The sequence below is a fragment of the Eubalaena glacialis genome, chromosome 2 (genome assembly GCF_028564815.1).
Source record: "Eubalaena glacialis isolate mEubGla1 chromosome 2, mEubGla1.1.hap2.+ XY, whole genome shotgun sequence".
NCBI classification, from domain to species: Eukaryota; Metazoa; Chordata; class Mammalia; order Artiodactyla; family Balaenidae; genus Eubalaena; species Eubalaena glacialis.
This window is the reverse complement of record NC_083717.1, coordinates 164,352,722-164,376,947: the sequence shown is the minus strand read 5'-3', so window position 1 is coordinate 164,376,947 and position 24,226 is coordinate 164,352,722. Positions and strand designations below refer to the sequence as shown.

The 24,226-nt window shown below is 39.5% G+C and overlaps 1 protein-coding gene across 3 annotated transcripts in view; it reads right to left on the bottom strand.

The window, feature by feature from the left end:
- PCNX1 (pecanex 1) overlaps positions 1-23,108 on the bottom strand; it is a 164,961-nt gene extending 141,853 nt beyond the window's left edge. For all 3 annotated transcript variants that reach the window (XM_061180985.1, XM_061180983.1, XM_061180984.1), the window contains exon 1: positions 22,956-23,108. In XM_061180985.1, the coding sequence (XP_061036968.1) occupies positions 22,956-23,108 (153 nt within the window). The remainder of the gene's footprint in view (positions 1-22,955) is intronic.
- Between the last annotated feature and the right edge of the window lie 1,118 nt (positions 23,109-24,226).

Here is a 24,226-nt window from a genome sequence, read left to right as displayed (position 1 = left end):
AAAACAAAACAGAATCGTAGAAGTGAAAAAACAAATTTAGGTCAGCCTTTCAAAACAAATAGATAGCAAGAAGGTCACGTTTCTACACATCTCCTTTAATTAGATATTTTTCCTCAAAATGTTTAGCCATAAATTTGTAATTAATAAATACAACTGTCATTCCCCTGAGGCCTTTCTTTGCTGCCTTACGATAAACCATAGTTCGATATCCAGCTATAAGAAAAAACTGAGTAACAGTTTTGCTTCCAAGTTCAAAACACTAAATTCATTCAGATTATTCCTTTTAAGTCCAAGCTTCTCTCCTTGTGTGGTTTGGGATCACTGAATGCTGCCAACTACCAAGGTAGTTGGTGCTTTTACTGAGCTACAACATAAACAATCACTGAGATATTTAGACAGAAAAACTGAACTTAAATTTTTCTTAGCTTTAAAGTCCTGTCTGCTCTGTCAACATGTAATAGAAAAGGAAGTAAAAATAAAATGATAGCCGGGCTTCCCTGGTGGCGCACTGGTTGAGAATCTGCCTGCCAATGCAGGGGACACGGGTTCGAGCCCTGGTCTGGGAAGATCCCACATGCCGCGGAGCAACTAGGCCCGTGAGCCACAACTACTGAGTCTGCGCGTCTGGAGCCTGTGCCCCGCAACAAGAGAGGCCACGACAGTGAAAGGCCCGCGCACCGCAATGAAGAGTGGCCCCCGCTTGCCGCAACTAGAGAAAGCCCTCGCACAGAAACTAAGACCCAACACAGCCAAAAATAAATATAAATAAAAATAAATAAATTTATTAAAAAAAAAGATAGCCAAAAAAATCTGGTAAATGAAAACAAAAATTAGCAGAATTTGAAAGCAGTATGCCTTATGCCCTGGGGATGGGACAGGGAACCACAGATACTAATCCTGTCCTAAATTATAAATTCCATCCATCAATAATATCCGGACTAACTTTTCTTAAAACTTTTTCAGAGGAAAAACTAGACGTCGGATAACAAGGGTACTACCTTCCTTCCACCGTCTACCTCCAAATGCATCAGGCCTATGGTTATTCTGCTGGGGACAAATGGCCAACCGAGGAAAGAATTAAGAACCAGTCTTCATAAAGCTATACCGAGATAGCCAATTGGCCCTGGGTTCTAGCTTTTCTACTGGTATACCTGAAGCTGTGGGAACACCTGTACTTCCTCATCCTGATGGAAAATCCCTTCTGGCTTATTCACAAAAAAGATAAATGCATAAGCTAATTCCTGCAAAGTGCAGAATTCAGTTCCATATCTGTACCCCCTTTCATTTCTGGCCAACAGAGAGAATGTTGGGGGAAAAGGGAGGGAGAAGGTCTTAGTAACCAAATATTGCCCATAAATTGTAGACAATGACTATTAATTAGGGGTAAAGAAAGAGGTTGGATCAGAAAGAAAAGGACTGTTTTTAAACCTTAGGGTTTTCGTATGCAGGCTGCCCCCAAAGGACTTAGGAAAGCCCTTGTGTCACAACCCTAACTCTAGGGATTCGGCCCTCGTCACAGCCCCCTTCGGGGGTTGACGATAAGCACTGCAGGTAAATACCTCCTTTCAGAGGACGGGCTGCAGAAGAAAAAGAAACTACTCCCAGTGTCAGGATTCAGGCATACTTGCCCATAGGAAAAAACCCCAAAATATAACTTCCTAGAATTCCAACTACATAGGGAGTCAAATTGATTTCAGCAGGCCAGCTGAGAACCTCGAACAAACTCAGAATACATTTTCCCCAAAGGCACTGGTTTACAAGTGACTACTGGAACTTGAGCCTATCCATATTTCTGCAGAAGTTTGAATTTTATCTACGTACTATTTTAATACAAATACAATCATTAAAAATACTAGATATTTTTCTGTTTATATTTGCATTTTATGTCACTCTAAAACATATATTTGTATTTACATTTTTATCTACTGTAGAATGTTCTTTGTAGGAAAGCAACATTCAAAAATACATATTAACAAGCTGCAAAGAGACCAAAGTAATATAGTACATACAACTCATCACCAATAATATGTGTTAGGAGCTAAAGATAGCCAGGATAGGCATATATAAAACATAAATGAGAAGTCAGGGCACAAATGTGAAAAATAAGGGAGGGAATAAGAGTCCTAAGAAATAAAAGCAAGGATGTATACTGATGGACTAAAGTTATCTCCTATACTTTATAGGAATTTTCCTATACTTTTAATTTTCCCAACAAGGAAAGAAAGGGCTTTTAGACAATCTGAATCTGTAAATTTTGGTGAAAGTCAATGTCTTTACAGTTAAAATGTTACAAAAAATATATTTAGATATACTATATTTCTACCCTATTTCATAAAACAATTTTGTTCAATTCATTTACATGTACCTTTAGCAACAGAGCTTTCTTCGTCACAAAAGCCATCATGAGTTATTTAACACAGGCTTACATAGCACATCATCATCATTTTGGTATATATCATTTAAGTTACAAGACTTTTTAAAAGTACATGATGCTGTTACTGGAAATTCTGTTTATAACAAATATCCATTTGCATTTCATTAGGACAACTCTTTTTTCCATTCACATCATAAATGCATATTCCTATCTCCATAACTGAATAACATATTGTTTTATCTTTAATAATTTATTATGACATTCAATACTTGCAAATTATTAAGTTATAACCCTAGTAATAGTTACTATACCTATTGATATGTTAAGTTTTTTAGGACTTTAAAAAAAAAAACATGTTGAAAACACAAAAAAGCAACTGGGTGAAAAAAGTGAGCAAGCAGCAGGTAATATAAAAGACTTTGTAACGACTCATAATATGGTAATTCTTTCTTTGCTGAGGGATAATTGTTGGGGAGTCAGGGGGAATCTAGCCTTATACAGGCATACCTCCGAGATATCGTGGATGTGGATCCAGACCACCGCAATAAAGCGAGCCACGTGAATTTCTTGGTTTCCAAGTGCATGTAAAAGTTATATTTACACTATACTGTGGTCTATTAAGTGTGCAAGCATTATGTCTAAAATAAGGAACATATCTTAATTAAAAGATACTTTGCTAAAAAATGCTACATCATCTGAGCCTTCAGTGAATCATACTCTTTTTGCTGGTAGAGGGTTTTGCCTCCATGCTGACGGCTGCTGACTGATCAGGGTGGTGGATGCTGAAGGCTGGGGTGGGCGTGGTCATTTCTTAAAATAAGACAGCAATAAAGTTTGCCACATCGACTGAATCTTCCTTTCACGAATGATTTCTCTGTAGCATGCAACACTGTTTGATAGCATTCTACCCACACTCGAACATCTTTCAAAATTAAAGTCAATCCTCTCAAACCCTACCACTGTTTTATCAACTAAGTTTTTGTAACATTCTAAATCCTTTGTCATTTCAACAATGTTCACAGCATCTTCACCAGGAGTAGTTTCCATCTCAACAAACCACTTTCTTTCCTCATCCATTAAGAAGCAACTCCTCATCTGTTAAAATTTTATCATGAGGGACTTCCCTGGCGGTACAGTGGTTAAGACTCCACGCTTCCACTGCAGGGGGCGTGGGTTTGATCCCTGGTCGGGGAACTAAGATCCCACATGCTGCGTGGTGTGGCCAAAAAGAAAAAAAAAATTTTTTATCATGAGATGGCAGCAATTCAGTCATATCTTCAGGCTCTACTTCTAATCCTAGTTCTCTGTTATTTCCACCACAACTGCAGTTACTTCCTCCACTGAAGTCCAGAACCCTTCAAAGTCATCCGTGAGGGTTGGAATCAACTTCTTCCAAATTCCTGTTAATGTTCAATATTTTGACCCCCTCCCATGAATCACAAATGTTCTTAATGGCATCAAGAATGGTGAATACTTTCCAGAAGGTTTTCAATTTACTTTGCCCAGATCCAGAGAAATCACTATCTATGGCAACCATGGCCTTAAGAAATGTATTTCTTAAATAATGAGACTTGAAAGTCGAAAATTACTCCCTTTTTAAAAAAAATATTTATTCACTTATTTATTTATTTGGCTGTGCCGGGTCTTAGTTGGGGCACATGGGATCTTCACTGCAGCGTGGGGGATCTTTAGTTGCGGCATGTGGGATCTTTAGTTGCGGCATGCAGGATCTTTAGTTGTGGCATGCAGGATCTTTAGTTGCAACATGTGAACTCTTAATTGCAGCATGTGGGATCTAGTTCCCTGACCAGGGATTGAACCCGGGCCCCCTGCATTGGGAGCGCGGAGTCTTAGCCACTGGGTCACCAGGGAAGTCCACAAAATTACTTCTTGATCCATGGGCTGCAGAATGGATAGTGTTAGCAAACATGAAAAAAAAAAAAGAATCTCATTGTACATCTCCATCCGAGCTCTTGAGGGGCCAGGTGCATTGTCAATAAGCAGTAATATTTTGAAAGGGATCTTTTTTTCTCAGCAGTAGGTCTCAAGAGTGAGATCTGCTGTTGAGACGTAAAATATACAGTAAACCATGTTGTAAATGGATGTGCTGTCACCCAGGCTTTGCTTTTCCAAAAGAGCACAGGCAGAGTAGATTTAGCATAATTCTTAAGGGCCCTAGGATTTTTGGAATGGTAAATGAGCACTGGCTTCAACTTAAAAAGTCCCCAGCTGCACCGGCCCCTAACGAGAGAATCAGCCTGTCCTTTGAAGCTCTGAAGCCAGGCACTGACTTCTCTCTAGCTATGAAAGTCCTAGGAGGCATCTTCTTCGAATAGAATGCTGTCTCATCTACACTGAAAATCTGTTGTTTAGTGTATCCACCTTAATTAATGATCTTGGCTGGATCTTCTGGGTAACTTGCAGCTTCCACATTAGCACCTGTTGCTTTACCTTGCACTCTGATGTTATGGAGATGGCTTCTTTCATCAAGCTTCATGAACCAACCTCTGCTAGCTCCAGACTTTTCTTCTGCAGCTTCCTCACCGCTCTCAGCCTTCACAGAATTGGAGACTCAGGGCCTTGCTCTGGATGAGGCTTTGGCTAAAGGGACTGTTGTGGGTGGTTTGATCATCAGACCACTCGAACTTTCTCCATATCAGCGATAAGGCTATTTAACTTTCTTGTCATCCGTGTGTTCACTGGAGTAGCACTTTTAATTTCCTTCAAGAACTTTTCCTTTGCATTCACAACTGGGCTGTTTCGTGCAAGAGGCCTAGCCTTCAGCCTGTCTCGGCTTTTGACATGCCTTCCTCACTAAGCTTAATCGTTTATAGCTTTTTATTTAAAATGAGAAATTTAAAGTGAGAGAGTTTCAGTTGAACACTTAAAGGCCACTGAAGGGTTATTAATTGGTCTAATTTCAATACTGTTGTGTCTCAGAGAATAAGGAAGCCCGAGGAAACCGAGAGAAGTGGAGAAGAGCTGGAGCAGTCAGAAGACACGTTTATCAATTGTTTGCTGGCTTATGTGGACACGGTTTGTGGTGCCCCCAAACCATTACAACAGTAACATCGAGGATCACTGATCATCACAACAAATAATGAAAAAATCTGAAATACTGCAAGAATCACCAAAATGGGACACAGAGACACAAAGTGAGCCAATGCTGTTAGAAAGATGGTGCCATTAGACTTGCTTGATACAGAGCTGCCAAAACCTTCAATTTGTAAAAAAAAACACACATTATCTGTGAAGCACAATAAAGCAAAGTTCAATAAAATGAGGTTTGCTTGTATTAAAATATATATAGTAATGTGGCAGACTAGAGACAGAATGCTACAAAACAAAAGATGGTGAGAAGGAAAAAAACTGGAATGTACATTAACAGCAGAGCTTTCCCTCAGTTTCCATAATCATCTTTAGATTACTATTCAGAACAAAAGGAGGGTAAAAAACAATCATCACGTAATTCCAAAAGATTCTTCAAACAATTCCTGTCTGTCTACAATTTCTCAAAGACAGCACACTGAAATTCTAGAAATTTTTCAAAAATGAAGGTAACAAAGAGGTATAGGCGCTCAAATAGGATATCCAACAATCCAAACTCTACAGATGGAATTAATGACACAAAAATCCTTTCTAAAACAAATTCATGCTTTCCTCTATGTTGAAATGGTCTTCTGATGAGATTAAATTCCCAAGCCATCAAGCAACAGCCAACCTGAAGTATAGTAAAAAAAAAATAACTGATATACATCTGGAAATTATAATTGGTTATTAAAATATGTCAGAACAGCAAACAAAAACTGGAAGATAGAGATATTCATGCATCTAAAATAAAGAAACCAGTACAGATTTATCTTTCAATATTATCCAGAGGGTATTATCTAGAGACTGATTCTGTTCTTTACCAAAAAACCCCCCAAATGAAATTATAAGAACACTGAGAGGCACCAATGTTTTGTTTTTAATTTAAAAAAATTTTTTACAATTTTTAAAGGTTACTTTTCATTTACAGTTATTACAAAATATTGGCTATATTCCCCATGTTGTAGAATACATCCTTGAGCCTATCTTACACTAAGAGTTTGTACCTCCCACTCCTCTACCCTTATATTGCCCCCCCCCCCGCCCCACTGGTAACCACTGTATCTGTGAGTCTCCTTCTTTGTTATATTCACTAGTCTGTTGTATTTTTTAGATTCTACACATAAGTGATATCATACAGTGCTTGTCTTTCTCTGTCTAGCTTATTTCACTTAGCCTAATGCCCTCTAAGTCCATCCATGTTGCTGCAAATGGCAAAATGTCATCCTTTTTTATTGCTAGGTAGTATTCAATTATATTTATATACCACGGCTGCTTTATCCATTCATCTGTTGGACACTTAGGTTGCTTCCATATCTTGGCAATTGTAAATAATGCTGCTATGAACATTGGAGTGCCTATATCTTTTCCAATTAGTGTTTTTGTTTTTTTCAGATATACATCCAGGAGAGGAATTGCTTAGTCATACAGTAGTTCTATTTTTAGTTTTTTGAGAAACCTCAAACTATGGAAAATACTGTTTTCCACAGTGGTTGCACCAATTTACATTCCCACCAACAGTGTAGGAGGGTTCCCTTTTCTCCACACCGTCTCCAGCACTTTTTATTTGTGTTCTTTTTGATGATAGCCATCCCGACAGGTATGAGGTGCTATCTCATTGTGGTTTTGATATATAGTTCCCATGATTAGCAATGTTGAGCATCTTTTCATGTGCCTGTTGGCCACCTGCATTTCCTCTTTGGAAAAACGTCTACTCAGTTCTTCTGTCCATTTTTTAATTAGCTTGTTTGTTTTTTTGACGTTGAGTTGTATAAGCTGATTATACATGTTGGCTATTAATCCCTTACCAGTCATATCATTTACAAATATTTTCTCCCATTCAGAAGGTTGTCTTTTTGTTCTGTCGGTGGTTTCCTTTGCTGTGCAAAAGTTATTACGTTTAATTAGGTCCCATTCGTTTATTTTTGATTTTATTTCCTTTACTTTAGGAGACAGATCCAAAAAAATATTGCAGCGATTTATGTCAAAGAGTATTCTGCCAATGTTTTCCTCTGGGAGTTTTATAGTATCCAGTCTTACATTTAGGTCTTTAATCCATTTTGAGCTTATTTTTGTATATGGTGTTAGAGAATGTTCTAATTTCATTCTTTTACATGTGGCTGTCCAGTTTTCCCAGCACCACTTGGAAGAGACTGTCTTTTCTCCCTAGTATATTGTTGCCCCCTTTGTCGTAGATTAATTGACCATAAGTGCATGGACTTACTTCTGGGCTCTCTATCCTGTTCCATTGATTCGTGTGTCTGTTTCTGGAGAGGCACCAATGTTTTGATTTACGTGTTGTTCTGAGTAAACCTAACCATCCTGGAAAGAGAATGGGATATCCTATACTAAGAACTATCTTGATTCATATCATAAATTAGTAACTTGACATTTTGCTGTATGAATCACTCTTTTAATGGTTTAATCAGTCTAAATAAATCCCTGAGTAAACTGATAAAAACAATTCATCTAAGCGGTAAATATGAGGACCAGAAGCTATCTCATAAAGTCCAACTTAAATTGCTTGACCTATTTCTTTATTCTATTTGTTTCTGATATATTATATTGAAACAATTTTTCAGGATTTATAGTAAGTGAAAATAAGAAATCTGTCAACATGACTTTGCAATTCTAAAGAATAGAAGCTAGGTTACCTTTTTACTATAAGTCACAAAACAATAGTTCAAGATATATTCCGTGAGATTACTTTATAGGCAAATATATGTAAAATACTGGGACTCTTCTTGCACTTATTAGATATACTCCTATAAAAGCAGTGTACTATACAAGCACAAAATAAGTAACAACAGTTCAAATTTAAGGCTTAAAAATCAAAAGAAATTAATTCAATAACAAAAGCATTAAGCCAAAGTAAAACTACAAGGACCAAGTAAAAATAAATATTTTAAAATAAAATACGAATACACACAAAAAATTAGGTTATCAAACATTATTATTTGTGTATTCTTTTATGTTTCACTCAAATAGAACGGAATAAATTGCAAGCTGAGGTCCTAACACAAGAATGTAAGTCAGTAAAATTTATAAATTAAAAGTATACTAGCTCTCTTGAGAGTACTCACAAAACCCATATTTCGTTTTTGCCCTGAGCTCACTCAATTGGCTTGAAACAGGATGATGGTATTGCATGCTATATAATCCACTTCTTCCTTTAAAAGTAAATGCTAAAATAGGGAATGCATGACACACTAGACTTTAGGTGAGATAAATATGAAAGCTGCCTACCAGAAAAAAAGAATGAAGGAGAGTATAGCTTATCTTACTACCACCATTTCCTCAGTCTCCATAATGGCAACTCTGACACACTTAAATCAATAAATAAGAGTTTTATTCATTCATTCAACATATATTTACCGAACACCTATTAAGCCCCAGATATTCTTCTAAAGAATGTAAACACTGCAATAAATAGGATCCTTTCTCTCCTTGAGCATCTTAAGGAGAATGACTATTGTTTTACCAAGTGCCAGGTACTTTAAATGGATTGCCTCAAAACAATCCTTTGAAGAAACTGCTATTATTATTTCTATCTTACGGATAAGAAAACTTAGACAATGAAGTCACTGCCTGCAGCCGGTAAGTGGCAGACACAGGATTTACATCCAGTCTGACTCTAGTGGTTAAGAATCTGGGTTTTTAACCACTACACTAGACAGTCTCCCTCCAAGGCAGTGTTTCTCAACTTTTTTTTAAATTATTGCTCTCCTAAGGAGTCTTTTTAGGCATTTTTTCCCCTAATTACTCCCTGTGAAATAATAAAAAATACATATATTGGCTTCTGTCCCCGGTTCTTGATACAGAGCTCCTAAAACCCTTGCGATTTCCTAAATGATGAGAGCGCAAGGGGCATCTTTTGTTCTAATATTTGGTCTTTGACTCTGGTTCCTGTCACCTAAATCCCTTGGAAGTTCCTGGGTGACGGGAATGCCTTTTGTTCTAATGAGGTGACTCTGTGTGGGCTCCTGGATGCGGGCTGGTCACCAGAAAAACCAAGCCATGATTGGAAGCTTGGGATTTTCAGCCTCATCTCTCATTCTCCATAGGGGAGAGGGGCTGGAAATGGAGTTAATAATTGATCATGCCTATGTGATGAAACCTCCATAAAATCCCAATAGTATGACGTTCTGAAGGGTTTCCAGGTTGGTGAACACAGGGAGGTGCTGGAAGGTAGCACACCCACAGAGGGCATGAAAACTTGGTGCTCTTTCCCACATATACTGCTCTATGCGTCCCTTCCAGCTGAAGGTTCACCTGTATCTTTTATCATAGCCTTTTATAATAAACTGGTAAACAGTAAGTAAACTGTTTTCCTGAGTTCTGTAAACCTGTCTAGGAAATCAGTCAAACCTCAGCATGGGGTCACGGGAGCCAGTGATTTACAGTCAGTCGGTCAGAAGCGCAAGTAACAACCTGGACTTTGGCCTGGCATCTTAATTGTGGGGAAGAGGAGCAGTCCTGTGGGACTGAGAACTTAACCTGTGGGATTTGATGCCGTCTCCACGTGGACAGCATCAGAATTGAATTAAACTGTAGGACTCCCAGCCAGGGTCTCAGAGAATTGCTTGGTGTGGGGAAAACCCCACACATCTGGTGTCAGAAGTGCTGTGAGTATAGCAGTGTGAGAGTAAAGGAAAAACACACAGAAGTCCAGGTTTTCTAAACACTGCCCCTCATGAAAGTTTACCACCACAGGAACACTGTATATCTATATGTACTGTGTGCACATCTGTACTTTGTACTCAAAAATATTTGACAACCACCCCCCAACCCAAGAACTAATTTTCACCCCCTTAAGGACAACATACCCACTGAGAATGAATGCTCTAGAGCAAAGTTTCGCAGGCTCAGCACTGTTGACATTTTGAGCCAGATAATCTTAAATGTTGCTGGGGGCTGTCCTATGCAATACAGGATGTTTAGCACCTTCCCTGGCCTCTACCCACTAGAAACCAATAGCACCGCTGCGCCAAAGTTAGGTTAGAATTTCCCGAAAAGTTCCAGTCCTTGAGACAATTGCTTCTCTTGCTGCTATTTACCTGTTCATAAGAACTACAGTTCCAGATTTTGTTCATAAAAGACTGTAATGGACAGGATATAAACAGACAGCAAATGCTGCATCTCTGTAGCTGGAGTGAAGGAGCACATGTAATAGTAGTAGCAACGGCAAGAAGAAATAGTATTTTATATAAACACAGCAAGGAAAGAGGCCTGTATAAGACCAATTAGTAAAAGGATACTAATTTTAGTAAAATCCATTTATGATACAGGCATACCTTGGAGATATTGCAGGTTTGCTTCCAGACCACTGCAATAAAGTGAAGAGCACAGTAAAGCAAGTTGCACAAATTTTTTGGTTTCCCAGTGCACGCATATATGTGTGTATATATATATATATATATATATATATATTTACACTATACTGTAGTCTATTCAGTGTGCAATAGCATTATGTCTAGAAAAAATGTACATACCTTAATTTAAAAATACTTTATTGCTAAAAAATGCTAATCATCATCTAAGCCTTCAGCAAGTCAGAATTTTCTTGCAATAGTAAACAAAGATCACTGATCACCACAACAAATTTGATAATAATGAAAATTTTGAAATATTGTGAGAATTACCAAAATGTGACACAGAGACACAAAGAGAACAGTGCTGTTGGAAAAATGGCGCCAAAAGACTTGCTCAATGCCGGGTTGCCACAAACCTTCAACATGTTAAAAAATGCAGTACCTGTGAAGCATAATAAAGCGAAGCACAGTAAAATGAGGTATGCCTGTACATACTATAGAACAAGGCTAACTAACCTCTCCCTCCAAAATGATGAGTGAGACAAATTATCTCACTTTAACTATATGTGAGAACCATAACTAAATCCCTGGGAGATTTATAATGGGCTTCCACTGTATTCATATAATATTATGCTAGTTGAGAAGGGGAGCCAAGATTAAAGATATAATTAGATGGTGATTTCAAGGCCAGCTCTGAGAGTTCTAGATTCAGAATACATATTGAAAAAGATCCAGGGACACTTAGTTCATCCCAATCAATCATAAGTAGGCTTTCAGAAACAGATTAATTAGAAAAGCACCTTGCAAGACTGTGGAGGAACACGGTGGAGGGTGACCGTGATGGCCCTCCGGAGGCCAGAGGGAAAAACGGCAGAGGCAATCTACATAACCCTGAACCAGTGGTTTAACTTCTAGGAGCCTGTGTTTCCTCATCAGAAAAATAGGGATAAAACCAGTATCTTCATTTCACAGGGCTACAATGAGTATTAAGTGAGAAAACTTGAAAGGAGATAGTACATGGGCATATAACAGCACAAGAACTATCTGATGTTGTTAATAATGCTTGAGCAATGTAGTGACAAATCTGAGATAAGCAAACAAAAAGACCTCTGAGTAGAAATGGTTCAGAGAAAACAAAGATTAACTACAAAAAAGAAGATGACGTAGGTAAGCCTTGTGAGACCTCAGAATACACAGAGGTAAACATTAGTCTGACAGTGAACCACCAGAAGTCACTGGAAAATGGAGGAATACTTCCATAACATAGTAAAGAAAAAAGAATCTATATTCCAAAAAAAACTTAGTATGCTCAATGGTAAAACACTAAAATTCCCATTAAAGAAGGGTACAAGGCAAGGCTGTTCATATTTTCAACATTATTTATTACATCAATAGATACGTAAAGTACCATACCAAGCAATTACACAAGAGAAAAAAGTATAAATACTGGGAAGAAGTTAAAATTATTATTTACAAATATAATTGCATATCTGAAAATCCTTTTAAAATAAACAGAAAAATTATTAGAAAGAATAACCTAATTCTACAGTATCTGGTTGCAAATTTAATAAATTGAAATCAATAGATTTGGATGGGATCCTGGAACAGAAAAAAAGGACATTAGTTAAAAAAAGAAAGAAATCTGTACAAAGTACAGATTATAAGTTAATAATGGTGTATTAATATTGGTTCATTGCTTGTGACAAATGTGCCACAGTAAACTAAGATGTTAACAACAAGAGAAACTGGGTGCAGGATATATAGGATCTCTCTGAACTATGTTTGCAATTTTTCTATACATCTAGAACTATTCTAAAATAAGGTTTTTTAAAAAATCATGATTTTTCTTACATAATAAGCAATAATCAGTTAGAAAGAATTGGTTGCATTTACAGTAGTGTTAGAAACTAAAATCTAAGAATAATAATCCTAAGGGAAAATGTGCAAGGTTAACATAAAGAAAACTTCTTTAAAAAAAAATCTACTGAGGGACATAAAAGAAATGAAAAATTCACCTTAACTCAATATTATAAAGACATCAAACTTCCCTCCCTAAAGTAATCAAAATTCAATACTTTTCAGTAAAAAATTCAGCAACATCCCTGGGAAATGTAACAAAATGGAGGAATAAACATGCAAGAATAGCCAAAGAAATAACAAGAAGAAGAAATAACAAGGTAAGACTACTACTAAGAAAGGAAAATACATAAAACTAGGATTACTAAAAAAAGTATGGTATTGGGCTTCCCTGGTGGCGCAGTGGACAATGCAGGGGACTTGGGTTCGAGGGGACATAGTATCGTCCCTGGTCCGGGACGATCCCACATGCCACAGAGCAGCTAAGCCCGTGCACCACAACTACTGAGCCTGCGCTCTAGAGCCCGTGAGCCACAACTAATGAAGCCTGCACGCGTAGAGCCCGTGCTCCGCAACAAGAGAAGCCACCGCAATGAGAAGCCGGCGCACCACAACAAAGAGTAGCCCCCGCTCGCTGTAACTAGAGAAAGCCCGCGCACAGTAACAAAGACCCAACTCAGCCAAAAATAAATAAAAGAAAATAAATTTATATCAAAAAAAAGTACGGTATTCATGTAAGAAAAGACATATTGATAAAACAAAATGCAAATACCCCCATGGAAACATAGATTAGAAAGGTGGCATTTAAACCACTGAGAAAAAGACAGGACTGTTTAATACATTAGGTTGATTGGGAAAACTGCCTATCAAAAAAAAATTTTTTTTTTTAACTAGACACTCATATATTGCTTACAGCAAAATAAATTCCAAATTGGATGAACTATAAAAACTATTAGATGTTTGCAATTAGATTACAGAGGACTAACATATAATTAATCCTTAATATATAACCTCGTAGAAAATGGATAAAGCACATGAACTATTACAGAAAAATAGGAAAAAAATGACCCTGAAGCTTATGAAAAGCAGCTCAATCCCACTCAAAGTAGGACAAATGCCAATTAAAACCACTCTAAGATACTATTTCTTACCTATGAAAATCGCAAAACTATGTGAGGCTGTGGCAGGCAGGAGCACAAAGAGGCACTCTGATACACAGCCTGCGGGCATGCAAAGTAAGCGATACAATCCCTCTGCAGGGCAATTTGGCACTATCTTTCAACACTACAAAAGCATTTACCCTTTTGACCAACCAATCTCATTTCTAGGAATTTATCTTAGTATTATATCTAGACACATGTGAGATGACATCTGTATGATTATTTACTGCAGCATGGTTTGTGTTAGCAAAAGGCTGTAAACAAATTAAATATCCATCAGCAGGTAACATGATAAGTAATATATCCATGCAATGCATTACTATGGAACTATTAAAAATAAAAAAACTAAACCCAACAAAAGTCCAGGACCAGACAGCTTCACTGGTGAATTCTACCAAACATTTAAAAACCTAATACCAATCCTTCTCAAAGTCTTCCCAAAAACACAAGACAAAGGAACACTTACAAACTCACTTTATGAGGCCAGCATTACCCTGATACCAAAACCAGATACCACAAGAAAAGAAAATTACAGGCCAATAACGCTGATGAATAGATGCAAAAATCCTCAACAAATCAAAACCACAATGAGGTATCACTTCACACCTGTAAAAATGGCTAATAGCAAAAAGACAATAAAGAGCAAGTGTTAACAAGGATGTGGAGAAAAGGGAACCTTGTGCACTGCTGATGAGACCATAAACTGGTGCAGTCACTATGGAAAACAGTACAGAGGTGCCTCAAAAAATTAAAAATAGAATCACCATATGATCCAGCAATTCCACTTCTGCATATTTATCTGAAGGAAATGAAAATATTAACTCAAAAAGATACATGCATTCCCATGTTCACTGCAGCATTATTTACAATAGCCAAGACATGGAAGCAACCTAAATGTGCATCAATGGATGAATGGATAAAGAAAATGTGATGTATATATATATATAATGGAATACTAGTCAGCCATAAAAAAGGAAATCTTGCCATTTGCAACAACATGGATAGACCTTGTTTGGCATTATGCTAAGTACAAAAAACCAGAAAGAGAAAGACAAATACTGTATGATCTCATATGTGGGGTCTAAAAACAAAGCAAAACAAAACACAGACCATAGATACTGCATAAAGCACAGATTGGTGGTTGCCAGAGGTGGGGGTAGGGGGTGGGTGAAATGGGTGAATGGGGTCAAAAGGTACAAACTTGCTGTTATAAAATAATATATCATGAGGATGTAATGTACAGGTGATTACAGTTAATACTACTGTATCATATATTTGAAAGTTCCTAAGAGAATAAATCTTAAAAGTTCTCATCACTAGAAAAAAACTTCCTAACTATGTATGGTAAGAGATGTTAACCAGATTTATTGTGGTGATCATTTCACAACATATACAAATATTCAAACATTATGTTGTATACATGAAACTAATATAATGCTATATATCAAGTATATCTCAATTTAAATAAAACACTGAAGAAGCCCAGTTGGTACTGATGCACAGGTGTTTAAGATGTATTAAATGGTGGGAAGCAGCCGCATAGCACAGGGAGATCAGCTCCATGCTTTGTGACCACCTAGAGAGGTGGGATAGGGAGGATGGGAGGGAGACGCAAGAGGGAGGAGATATGGGGATATATGTATAGCTGATTCACTCTGTTATAAAGCAGAAACTAACACACCATTGTAAAGCAATTTTACTCCAATAAAGATGTTAAAAAAAAAAAAGATGTATTAAATGGAGGGAAAACAATATATAGAACGCAGTGGTGGGGGACTTCCCTGGTGGCACAGTGGTTAAGAATCCGTCTGCCAATGAAGGGACAAGGGTTTGAGCTCTGGGGTGCAAAGATCCCACATGCCGCGGAGCAACTAAGCCCATGCGCCACAACTACTGAGCCTGCGCTCTAGAGCCTGCGAGCCACAACTACTGAGCCCACGTGCCATAACTACTGAAGCCTGTGCGCCTAGAGCCCGTACTCCGCAACAAGAGAAGCCACCGCAATGAGAAGCCCGCGCACCGCAACGAAGAGTAGCCCCCGCTCGCCGCAACTACAGAAAAGCCCGCGCGCAGCAACAAAGACCCAACGCAGCCAAAAATAAATAAATAAATAAATTTATTAAAAAAAGAATGCAGCGGTGGGAGATGGAGACAGACATTTGAATTTGCGCCTGCAAGTTGCGGTGGGATTCACAAGAAACTATTCACAGTGGTTTTTTATGGGAGGTAGTGCAGGTGGAAATTGGGAAGATGGTGGCAGATACGAAAGAGGGACTTTTCACCACCTTTTAGTTTTTTATTTAACCACGCAAATTTATTCCCAAATTTAAAAATTATTAGACGAAAACATGACTTTTTTTTTTTTTACAAGTTTTTAACAGGGAAGGTCTTTATCACAGGAAGAAAAGTAGCAAATGTAACTACTAAAAACGTTAAATTTATATGCTCAAAAAACTCAATCATACAGTTAAAAGACAAATTAGGGGAAATTTTTAATACATAACAAAGAGCTAATTTTTAAACATACAACTGGCTCTCAAAAATCACTTAGAAAGAACATGACTTTCAAAAAAGGATAAAGGATACAACAGGCAGCTAAAAGAAAAAAGATATAAATGTCTATTAAGCCTATGAAAAGATACTCAAAGAACCTATTAATAAAAAAACAAAAATTAAAACAAGATGCCATTTTACACTATCACATCAAAAAGACTCATAATAACCAATGTTGGTGAAAACAAAGGGCAACAGGTCCTTTCATACACTAGTGAGAATATAAACTGGTACATTTTCTGAGGTATAATTTGACATTCAATTTTAAATGTACATAATTTGACCCAGCAATTTTTCTAGAAACGTATGCTGTGAACTTCCAGGTGTAAAATCTTATATATACAAATGTGCACCACACTATTGCCACAGCATTGTTTGCTTTTATTTTGGACCCTTACTTTGGATTATATGTACTTTTATTTTGGATTATATATACTTGAGTACCACATGGAACAATTTCTACAACTAGTAATATTTTCATGACAAAAAACCTAACAATGGCATTTTAACTGGAGGGTGAAATGCTCAAGGATTATACTATACTGGGTAAAAAGCACTATATAAGCGTTACTATTATCAGTACCCTAAAAGCCCCTATTACAGCCAGAGTCAAAGTTATTCAGTAATTTATTCACTGCTGAAAAAAGAAGATGAGTTAAACCAGCAACCTAAGCAGGAAACAATAAGGTATTTTCAGACAGTCACAAATAATAGACTAAAACTCCCAGGTAGTGACTGTTAGCATGAGGTGTTCACCAGCAATCACCTACAGGCTTTTTCTGTTGGTACATCTAGGGGGAGTGGCTTTTCAAAATACACTTGCCTGGAATCTCCCCCAGGTACTGATTTATTGGAGTAAAGCAAAATAGGAATGCAGGCAAATTAATTCCCAGTTATTAGATGGTGGTGGGCTTTTTTTTTTTTTAAGAAGAAAGGTAACGGCAGCTCTGTCCTATGTTATCCCTTGTGTAGAAGCCTGTGTCATATGGCAGGCCAGCAATTCTCAAGTGGAGTATCATGACAGACACTAGTATGGAATATAAAAAGAATTCCTAATAATCTTCCAAAGCTGCTGAGTAACTTCTTTTAAAAAAAAAAAAAAAAAAGCAGACTCAGGATTATCTCAACATCAGCCTCACTCCAGCCTGTGTTGTGATATGCATCTTGCTACAGAAGGAAAAGGCATGAGCAGTTACTCGGAACGAGCAGAGGAGTGGAGGGCAGGTAGTTTGAAACCATCCAATGGAGAATTCTAATTCTCCTCACCCCACTAGTGAGCAAAAATATATAGTTATAATTAGCTGAAAGCCACCTGCCAATGCCTAGAACAGTTTGAAGAGCTATGTGGTGCACTCTGTGATTTTAGTTACTTTGACTTTCCGTGTTTTACCTACAGGTATTCTTTAATAAGGAAGAAAGCCAAGATAGATACACAGTGAAAGTTTGAGTACCACTGACATTGCATAATGATGTGAACAAAAACGATGCTATAAACACTTGTCAGTAGTTGTATAGAGATTACCAAATCAAAGGCAAAGCCAACAATGAAAGGGAAATTTGGAACAAAACACTAACCATGGTAGATATCATGTTAAATTTTATAAATTCTAGGAACTATAACTTTGAACAATTAAACAAGGTTTAAGAAAGCTTTAACATGTTGGATATATTACAATAAAATACTTGATAGCAGAGCAAACCATTACACCCAAGAACACCTATTCTTTCACTAAACGATCTTTTCCATAGAACAAGGATTCACTTGCCTGGTGGGAAGATTATGGGAAATGATGTTCCAGCACAAATAACAAACCTTATAAAGGTCCCCCACCATAAGGCCTACCACAGTGCCCAGCATAGTCAAGGTTGTGAATGTGTGAATTATCCTCTGCATAAAGCCTTCTAGGAAATAACTGCATCCTCCTTCCAATTCCTGAACACTTTATGACACATAAGGGATTAGTCACAGTCTACCTTGTAATATGGTTGTGCATTTGCCTCATTGCTTCTAATTTATAAATTAGGAAAACAGCATTATAGGAGGAAGCTAAGACACTGGTGTCCATTTTGTGTGAATGAGGTCTAAAGCCTTTTTCTTCTTTAGAATTATTTCACGTCATACAATTCTTCACATGTAAAATATCTCAATTCAAAAACAGCCTCACATAGGTTAATGGTCAATGCATGGTTTAAAAATCATTCAGAATACTCTCCTCTTTTCTCCATCTAAAATGTACCTATCACAGACATAAAACCTTTCACTAATTTTTCTTATAAGACACAATTTGATTAATTGTTATAAATTGTAAAATTCCTTAAAGAATAGAATCCCAGCATGGTAAGGGAAAACAGAAAGAAAGAAAGCCATATTAAAGATGATGATACTAAATGCAATATAGTATCCTAGGCTGGATCCTGAAACAGAAAAGGGACATTAATGGAAAAACTGGTGAAATCCAAACAATGTCTACAATTCATTACTAGTACTGTACCGATGTTAATTTCTTCATTTTGACAAATGCACCATGGTTATGTAAGATTTTAATATTAGAGGAAGCTGGGCAAAGGGTATATAAGAACTCTCTATACTGTTTTTGTAACTTTTCTGTAAACCTAAAATTATTTCAAAATACAAAGTTTTAAAGATGACAACTATGGTGCTTGGCTCTGTTTAGTTTATGTCTAGACAACTTTCAGGGAGTGAGGATTAGGAAAACTGCCACATACATGATTCAAGTTTCTCAAATTTGTGACTAATATTCCTGCCTATTCTCAGGGAAGCTGGCACTCAGGTTTCTATTTGGTTTGTACAAAGCTCTACAAATAGGACTTTTTTTTTTTCCCCTTAAAACCTCAAAAGGAAATGGCTTGCTTTCCCCTAGGTTTTCTTTTCTTTCTTATTATAACACAAAGCAACAGAGACTAGCACCAACGGTACAAGTTATAAAACATGCAATCCCTCAGGTTCTAATGATAAAGGAAGGAAAGGAAGTGTGAACTATTTTACAATTCCAGCAAAGAAAGCATTTAATCAACTTTTAAGGGGACAGGCAGGGGAACCAGAAGAATCAGAATCAGTAACTATTTATTCCACTGTGGTTTGGTAAAATTCATCTGTAATGCTAAAGAAGTCAACAGTATAGTGGAATCTACAGAGTATTTGTTGTAATCTGTGCTTTTCCATACCATTACTCTATGCTATCCTAGTGTTACTACCCCGGTGTCCCAGATGTCCTAGCCCACCTACAAAAAAATTCTGTCCTCCCCAGCTATGCACAGAGACACAGGAAAACCATTTGATTTAACTCAGATAAAATAACAGAAAGAGGCAATCAATCTTCTCTCAAAGAAACATTTCTGCTTGTTTACCAATTACCTAACTGTGAAAATTATCTGAGTGCAGAGAATAGGAAAAATCAAATAAAAGTTGTTTTGTGATATATGTTAGTGCAGTAAACATCCTTAGTTTGGATTAAAAAGTACTTTAAGACAAATTCTGCCTATTATCAAAAACAGAATATTACTGAAATCATTTATTCAACATTCCGTTGAAAAAGAAATTTACAACCATTAACACTCTTTTTTGCAAAGTGTTGAGAAGAGGTGGGAAGACAAGTACTCTCAATCCTGTTGATGAAAATTTAAATTAGTACTGCCTTTCAGGAGGGCAATTTGGCATTTTTTACCATTTTCTCCTTTTCAAAAACTTTTTCCTTGGCTTCTGTTATGGGTTCCTCTCTTCATTTTCCTTTTACCTTTCTTGTCTCCTTTGCTGATTTTTAACTGCTGTTAGGCTTTGGAGTTCTGGCCAAGCCATTTTCTTTTTAATGAATTATACTTTCTCCCCAGATATTCTAGTCTGTGGCTTGGACTGTCCTCTATAATGCTGATAACTTCCAAGTAAACATTTACCAATCTTCTTTGCTAACTGCCCCTAGACTAGGATCAATCCCCTGACTAAAAGCTCAGGGTCATTCTGTACTTACCTTTTCACAACAAATCTAATGCTTGTAATTGTTCATTATCCCCAAGCTAGACTTGAACTTCCTTGAAGGCAAAAGCTGTGTTTTGTTCATTTCTAATCATTCATTTAATACTTGAGTTCTCACTATGTGCTTGGCACTGAACTAGGTCTTGACAACACAGCAGTAAACAAAAAGTCTCTGCCCTCTTAGACTTTATATGCTAATAGGGTAAGAGAGACATTAAGTAATAAATATATACCAATTTGTAACAAGTGCTATTAAATAAAGGAGGGTAGGAGGGCTAGGAAGTATTATAGGAGCTGGGAAGTTGCTATTTTACATTGGTTATCAAGGAAAGCCTCACATATAACTGAAACCTGAAATAAGTGCAGCACGTTAAGTCACACAGATATCTGGAGGGGAGGAGTCATCCAGACAGAGGGAGAATAGCAAGTGCAAAGGCCCTGAGGCAGGAACATAGTTATTGTGTGGGGAAAATTGTAAGAAGGCAAATGGAGTGGGGGGAGGGTAAACACATGGGAAGGGAGGCTCTGAGCTGAGTGCCATGATCTTACTTATGTTTTGAGGAATCACTCAGACATCTTTATGAATAGAGAATAAAGAATGGAAGCACTGACCCTCATTAGAACACTGCAACAACCCAGGAGAAACATAATGATGGCTTGAACCAAGGGAGTGGTGATGATGATTAGCTGGATTCTAGTTAGGTTTCGAAGACAGAACCCACAAGATTTGTTGATGAACCGGATGTGGAGAGGAAGAGAAGAATCAACGAGAGCTTTTTAAAGATTTAGGAAGAACAGAGTTGCCATTAACGTAAACAAGAAAGTCAGAGAAGCAATTTTATTTTCCCAGAACCCAGCAAATTGCCCAGCACACAGTAGACATTCAAATATTTATTTGTGAATTAAATTTAACTGAATAAACTCCCAAAATGAAGCAGTGAACTCAGTGCTTTCCATTTGCTCTAATAACGCCTTAATAACACCAAGAGTCTTAGCCGAGAACCAGCTTCAGTTTTAAATTTACAATTCTCCTGGATATAAAAGAAAACTGCTATAAAGAGCTCTGTGACAGCCTGAGGATTCTTACACCCAAAGTAATTAACCTGTTCATTAATTATGTCATATTCCTGGAAGATGGAGAAATGCAAATAGAACTAACTCCCTGGGCCAGAATTAATGGAAAATTATAACACTTTGTGATAAATTTTCAGAAAGTGACAAGACTGAACAAGTCCCCTAAAGAAATAAGCCATCAGTTACTCAGTATTTTTTTTAAAACGGCTTTTTTACCTCTAGCAGCAGGTCCCTCCCAAACGATTTCAATGAAAACTTAAAAGTTGCTTGAGAATGTGAAATTTAGTACATCTTCCTCCACTTTTTCTGCCAAGTAGTGTAAATGAGCTTCACTTAGTAAAGAAATGGGTATCCTCACCAGATTTTCTAATCCAGCACCCTTACTACAGCTCCACGAAGAACCACAACATTAGCAGAAATATATTCAAAGGCATTCTCCTAAAATAAAAAGTTACCAATCTTTCCCCGCTTCTGGTTTTTAAAATTTTCACCTCTCTTTCACATTAGTCTCCCTAATGCCCCACCCTAACCCAATGTGTTTTAAAAAAGAAAATGCGCTCACAACTTTCGGTGAAAATACATCTTAAAAACCTAGATCATTCGGAGAAACTGATCGTACTGAATTCATCAACAGGCAGTACTTTCCTTTTTTCCTATCAGTACAAGGCCTTGAACCAACCCAAACAAATCTGCTGAAATGCCAGCCAGATTCCCAGTATCTCCCCCGCTCCCTACCCCCAAAGCTGGCCTGGAAATAAAAGCCACTGACCACGGAGCCGAACAGAAAAGAACCACTGGTAAGCAAAAACAGGATTTTGAGAGGCAGGAAGGGCGAGAGTCAGATTTTCAACCACTACGTCTAAGCGAGTAAGAGCCCGGACTCCCCAGAAAATATATTCCACACCGAGCGGCACACATTCTTCCCTGCGGCTCCAAAAGCTCCGCACCCGGATCAGAGGCGAGATGAAGGGAGGGTACTCCCCGGAGAGGAGGAGCGAGAACCGCCTCGGGGGCAGGGAGTGCCCCACGGGTGTCCGGCGCCCGAGGAACGGAGCGCAGATCAGCACGCGCGCCAGGGACGGATGCGGCGGCCCTTGGGAGCAAAACGCTCGGCGCCCACCACCAGACGCGGAGGCAGGGAGCCCCACTCGGGCTTCACCACCCGGGTAGAAAGGCTGGAGAGGGCAGGATCAGGACCCCCGAAGAAGGGGCCTAGGAAGCTACTACTTCCCAGAAAACGGGCTGGACGCCCGGGGGCGGGAGGTGGAGGCTGCTGCTGATTCGCTTCTCCTGTCATCACTGAACTAGGGGAAGCCCTCCAGGGAGAGGACAGTGGGGAGTACGGATGGGGGAGGGGAGCACCAGAGCGAGGGGGGCGGCGGGCCCCTAGGGGACCGAGGCGCGGGATGGTGGGGCGCGCGCACCGGGAAGGGGAAGAGGGCGCACCCCCGGCCCGGAGCCAGGGAGGCGCGACCGCCCGCCGGACTCGGGAAACCCGGCCCGCCAGAAGGGTATGGAGCCGCCCTCCTCCCCGCCCCCACACTCACCATGTAGAGGGTGAAGGGCAGGCCGAGCAGAAAGAGCCACAGGTAGAGGTGCAGCGCGTTCACGAAGGTGGCCTGGTGCGGGTCGTAGTACCAGCCCCCGCTGAGCGCGGCCCACACCCCCTGCCGGAGGATCTGCAGCGTCTGCGACCCCATCCCCACCCGGCGCCGCCGCCGCCGCCGCCGCCGCCGCCGCCGCCGTCCCCGCCCCGGCCCCAGCTCTGCCTTGGTCGCCGGAGCCCTCAGCTGCCCAATCTATCCCCCTCCGGAGCTCCGGGAGAGCCGGCCGGCGCTTCTGTGGTCGCTGGGGTTGCTGCAGGAGGAGGAGGAGATCGAGGAGGAGGAGGCGAGCGACGGGGCGGAGGAGAGCGGAGAAGAGGTGGGGACCGGCCTTCGGAGCGCCGCCGCCATCTTGTTTCCTAACACCCGGAGCTGGAGCCAGGCCCCCGCCGCCCGCGGCCCGCCAGCGCCGCTGCCGCCGCCGCGACCCCCGCCGGCCGCCAGCCCAGAGCCTGGCGGAGAAGGAGGCCCGGCGCCCGGAAGGCACCGGGAGCAAGCCGCGCCCCCTCCAGCTCCTCCTCTCCTCTCCTCTCCCTCCGCCCCTTGATCCGGCTCCCCGCGGGTGCGCGCAGCGCCTCCGCCGCAGCGGGCGCCTCCTGGTGGCGCCCGGGGGAAGCGCGAGCGGACGCGGGCCCGGGCCTGGGGGCGGGCCTGCCGAGGTTCCGGGGATAGCGAGTTGAGGCTGTGGGAGACCCCACTGCGCTTCTGGTACCCGAACCTGGCAAGTTCCTTCACCAGTCCAGAAACCGGGTCTTCCACCCCCCGAAACCTTGTCAGCATCCTGGCTGACGAATTACGATATTTATTAAAGGCCTATGAACAATGAGGCTCGTATCTGAGATACGCCTTGAAGGCCGGAAAGAATTAGGTACAGCTGATGACAGTTGAAAACTCACAAACGCACCCACTTTGAGCAAGAACTGTGTTGGTCCATAAAGTGAGCTGGAGGCCCTTGACTGAGAAAAATAACCATGGCCAGGATTGGACAGATTTACTACTTCCAAAGACAGAAAAATTAATAAAAGTTGCAAGAGGTGTAAAGGTATGGGGTGGACAGGTTGATCATTGTACACGGTGATTTTATTTTTTAACGCGCTGTAACTTGTAGCCATTTTTATTAATGGGCCAATTTAAACAGGGTTGAAAGATGAACTGCGCCTCCACCCCAAGTCACAACAGGGTCTCATACTTTTCTTTTTATAGCTGTAAAGTCT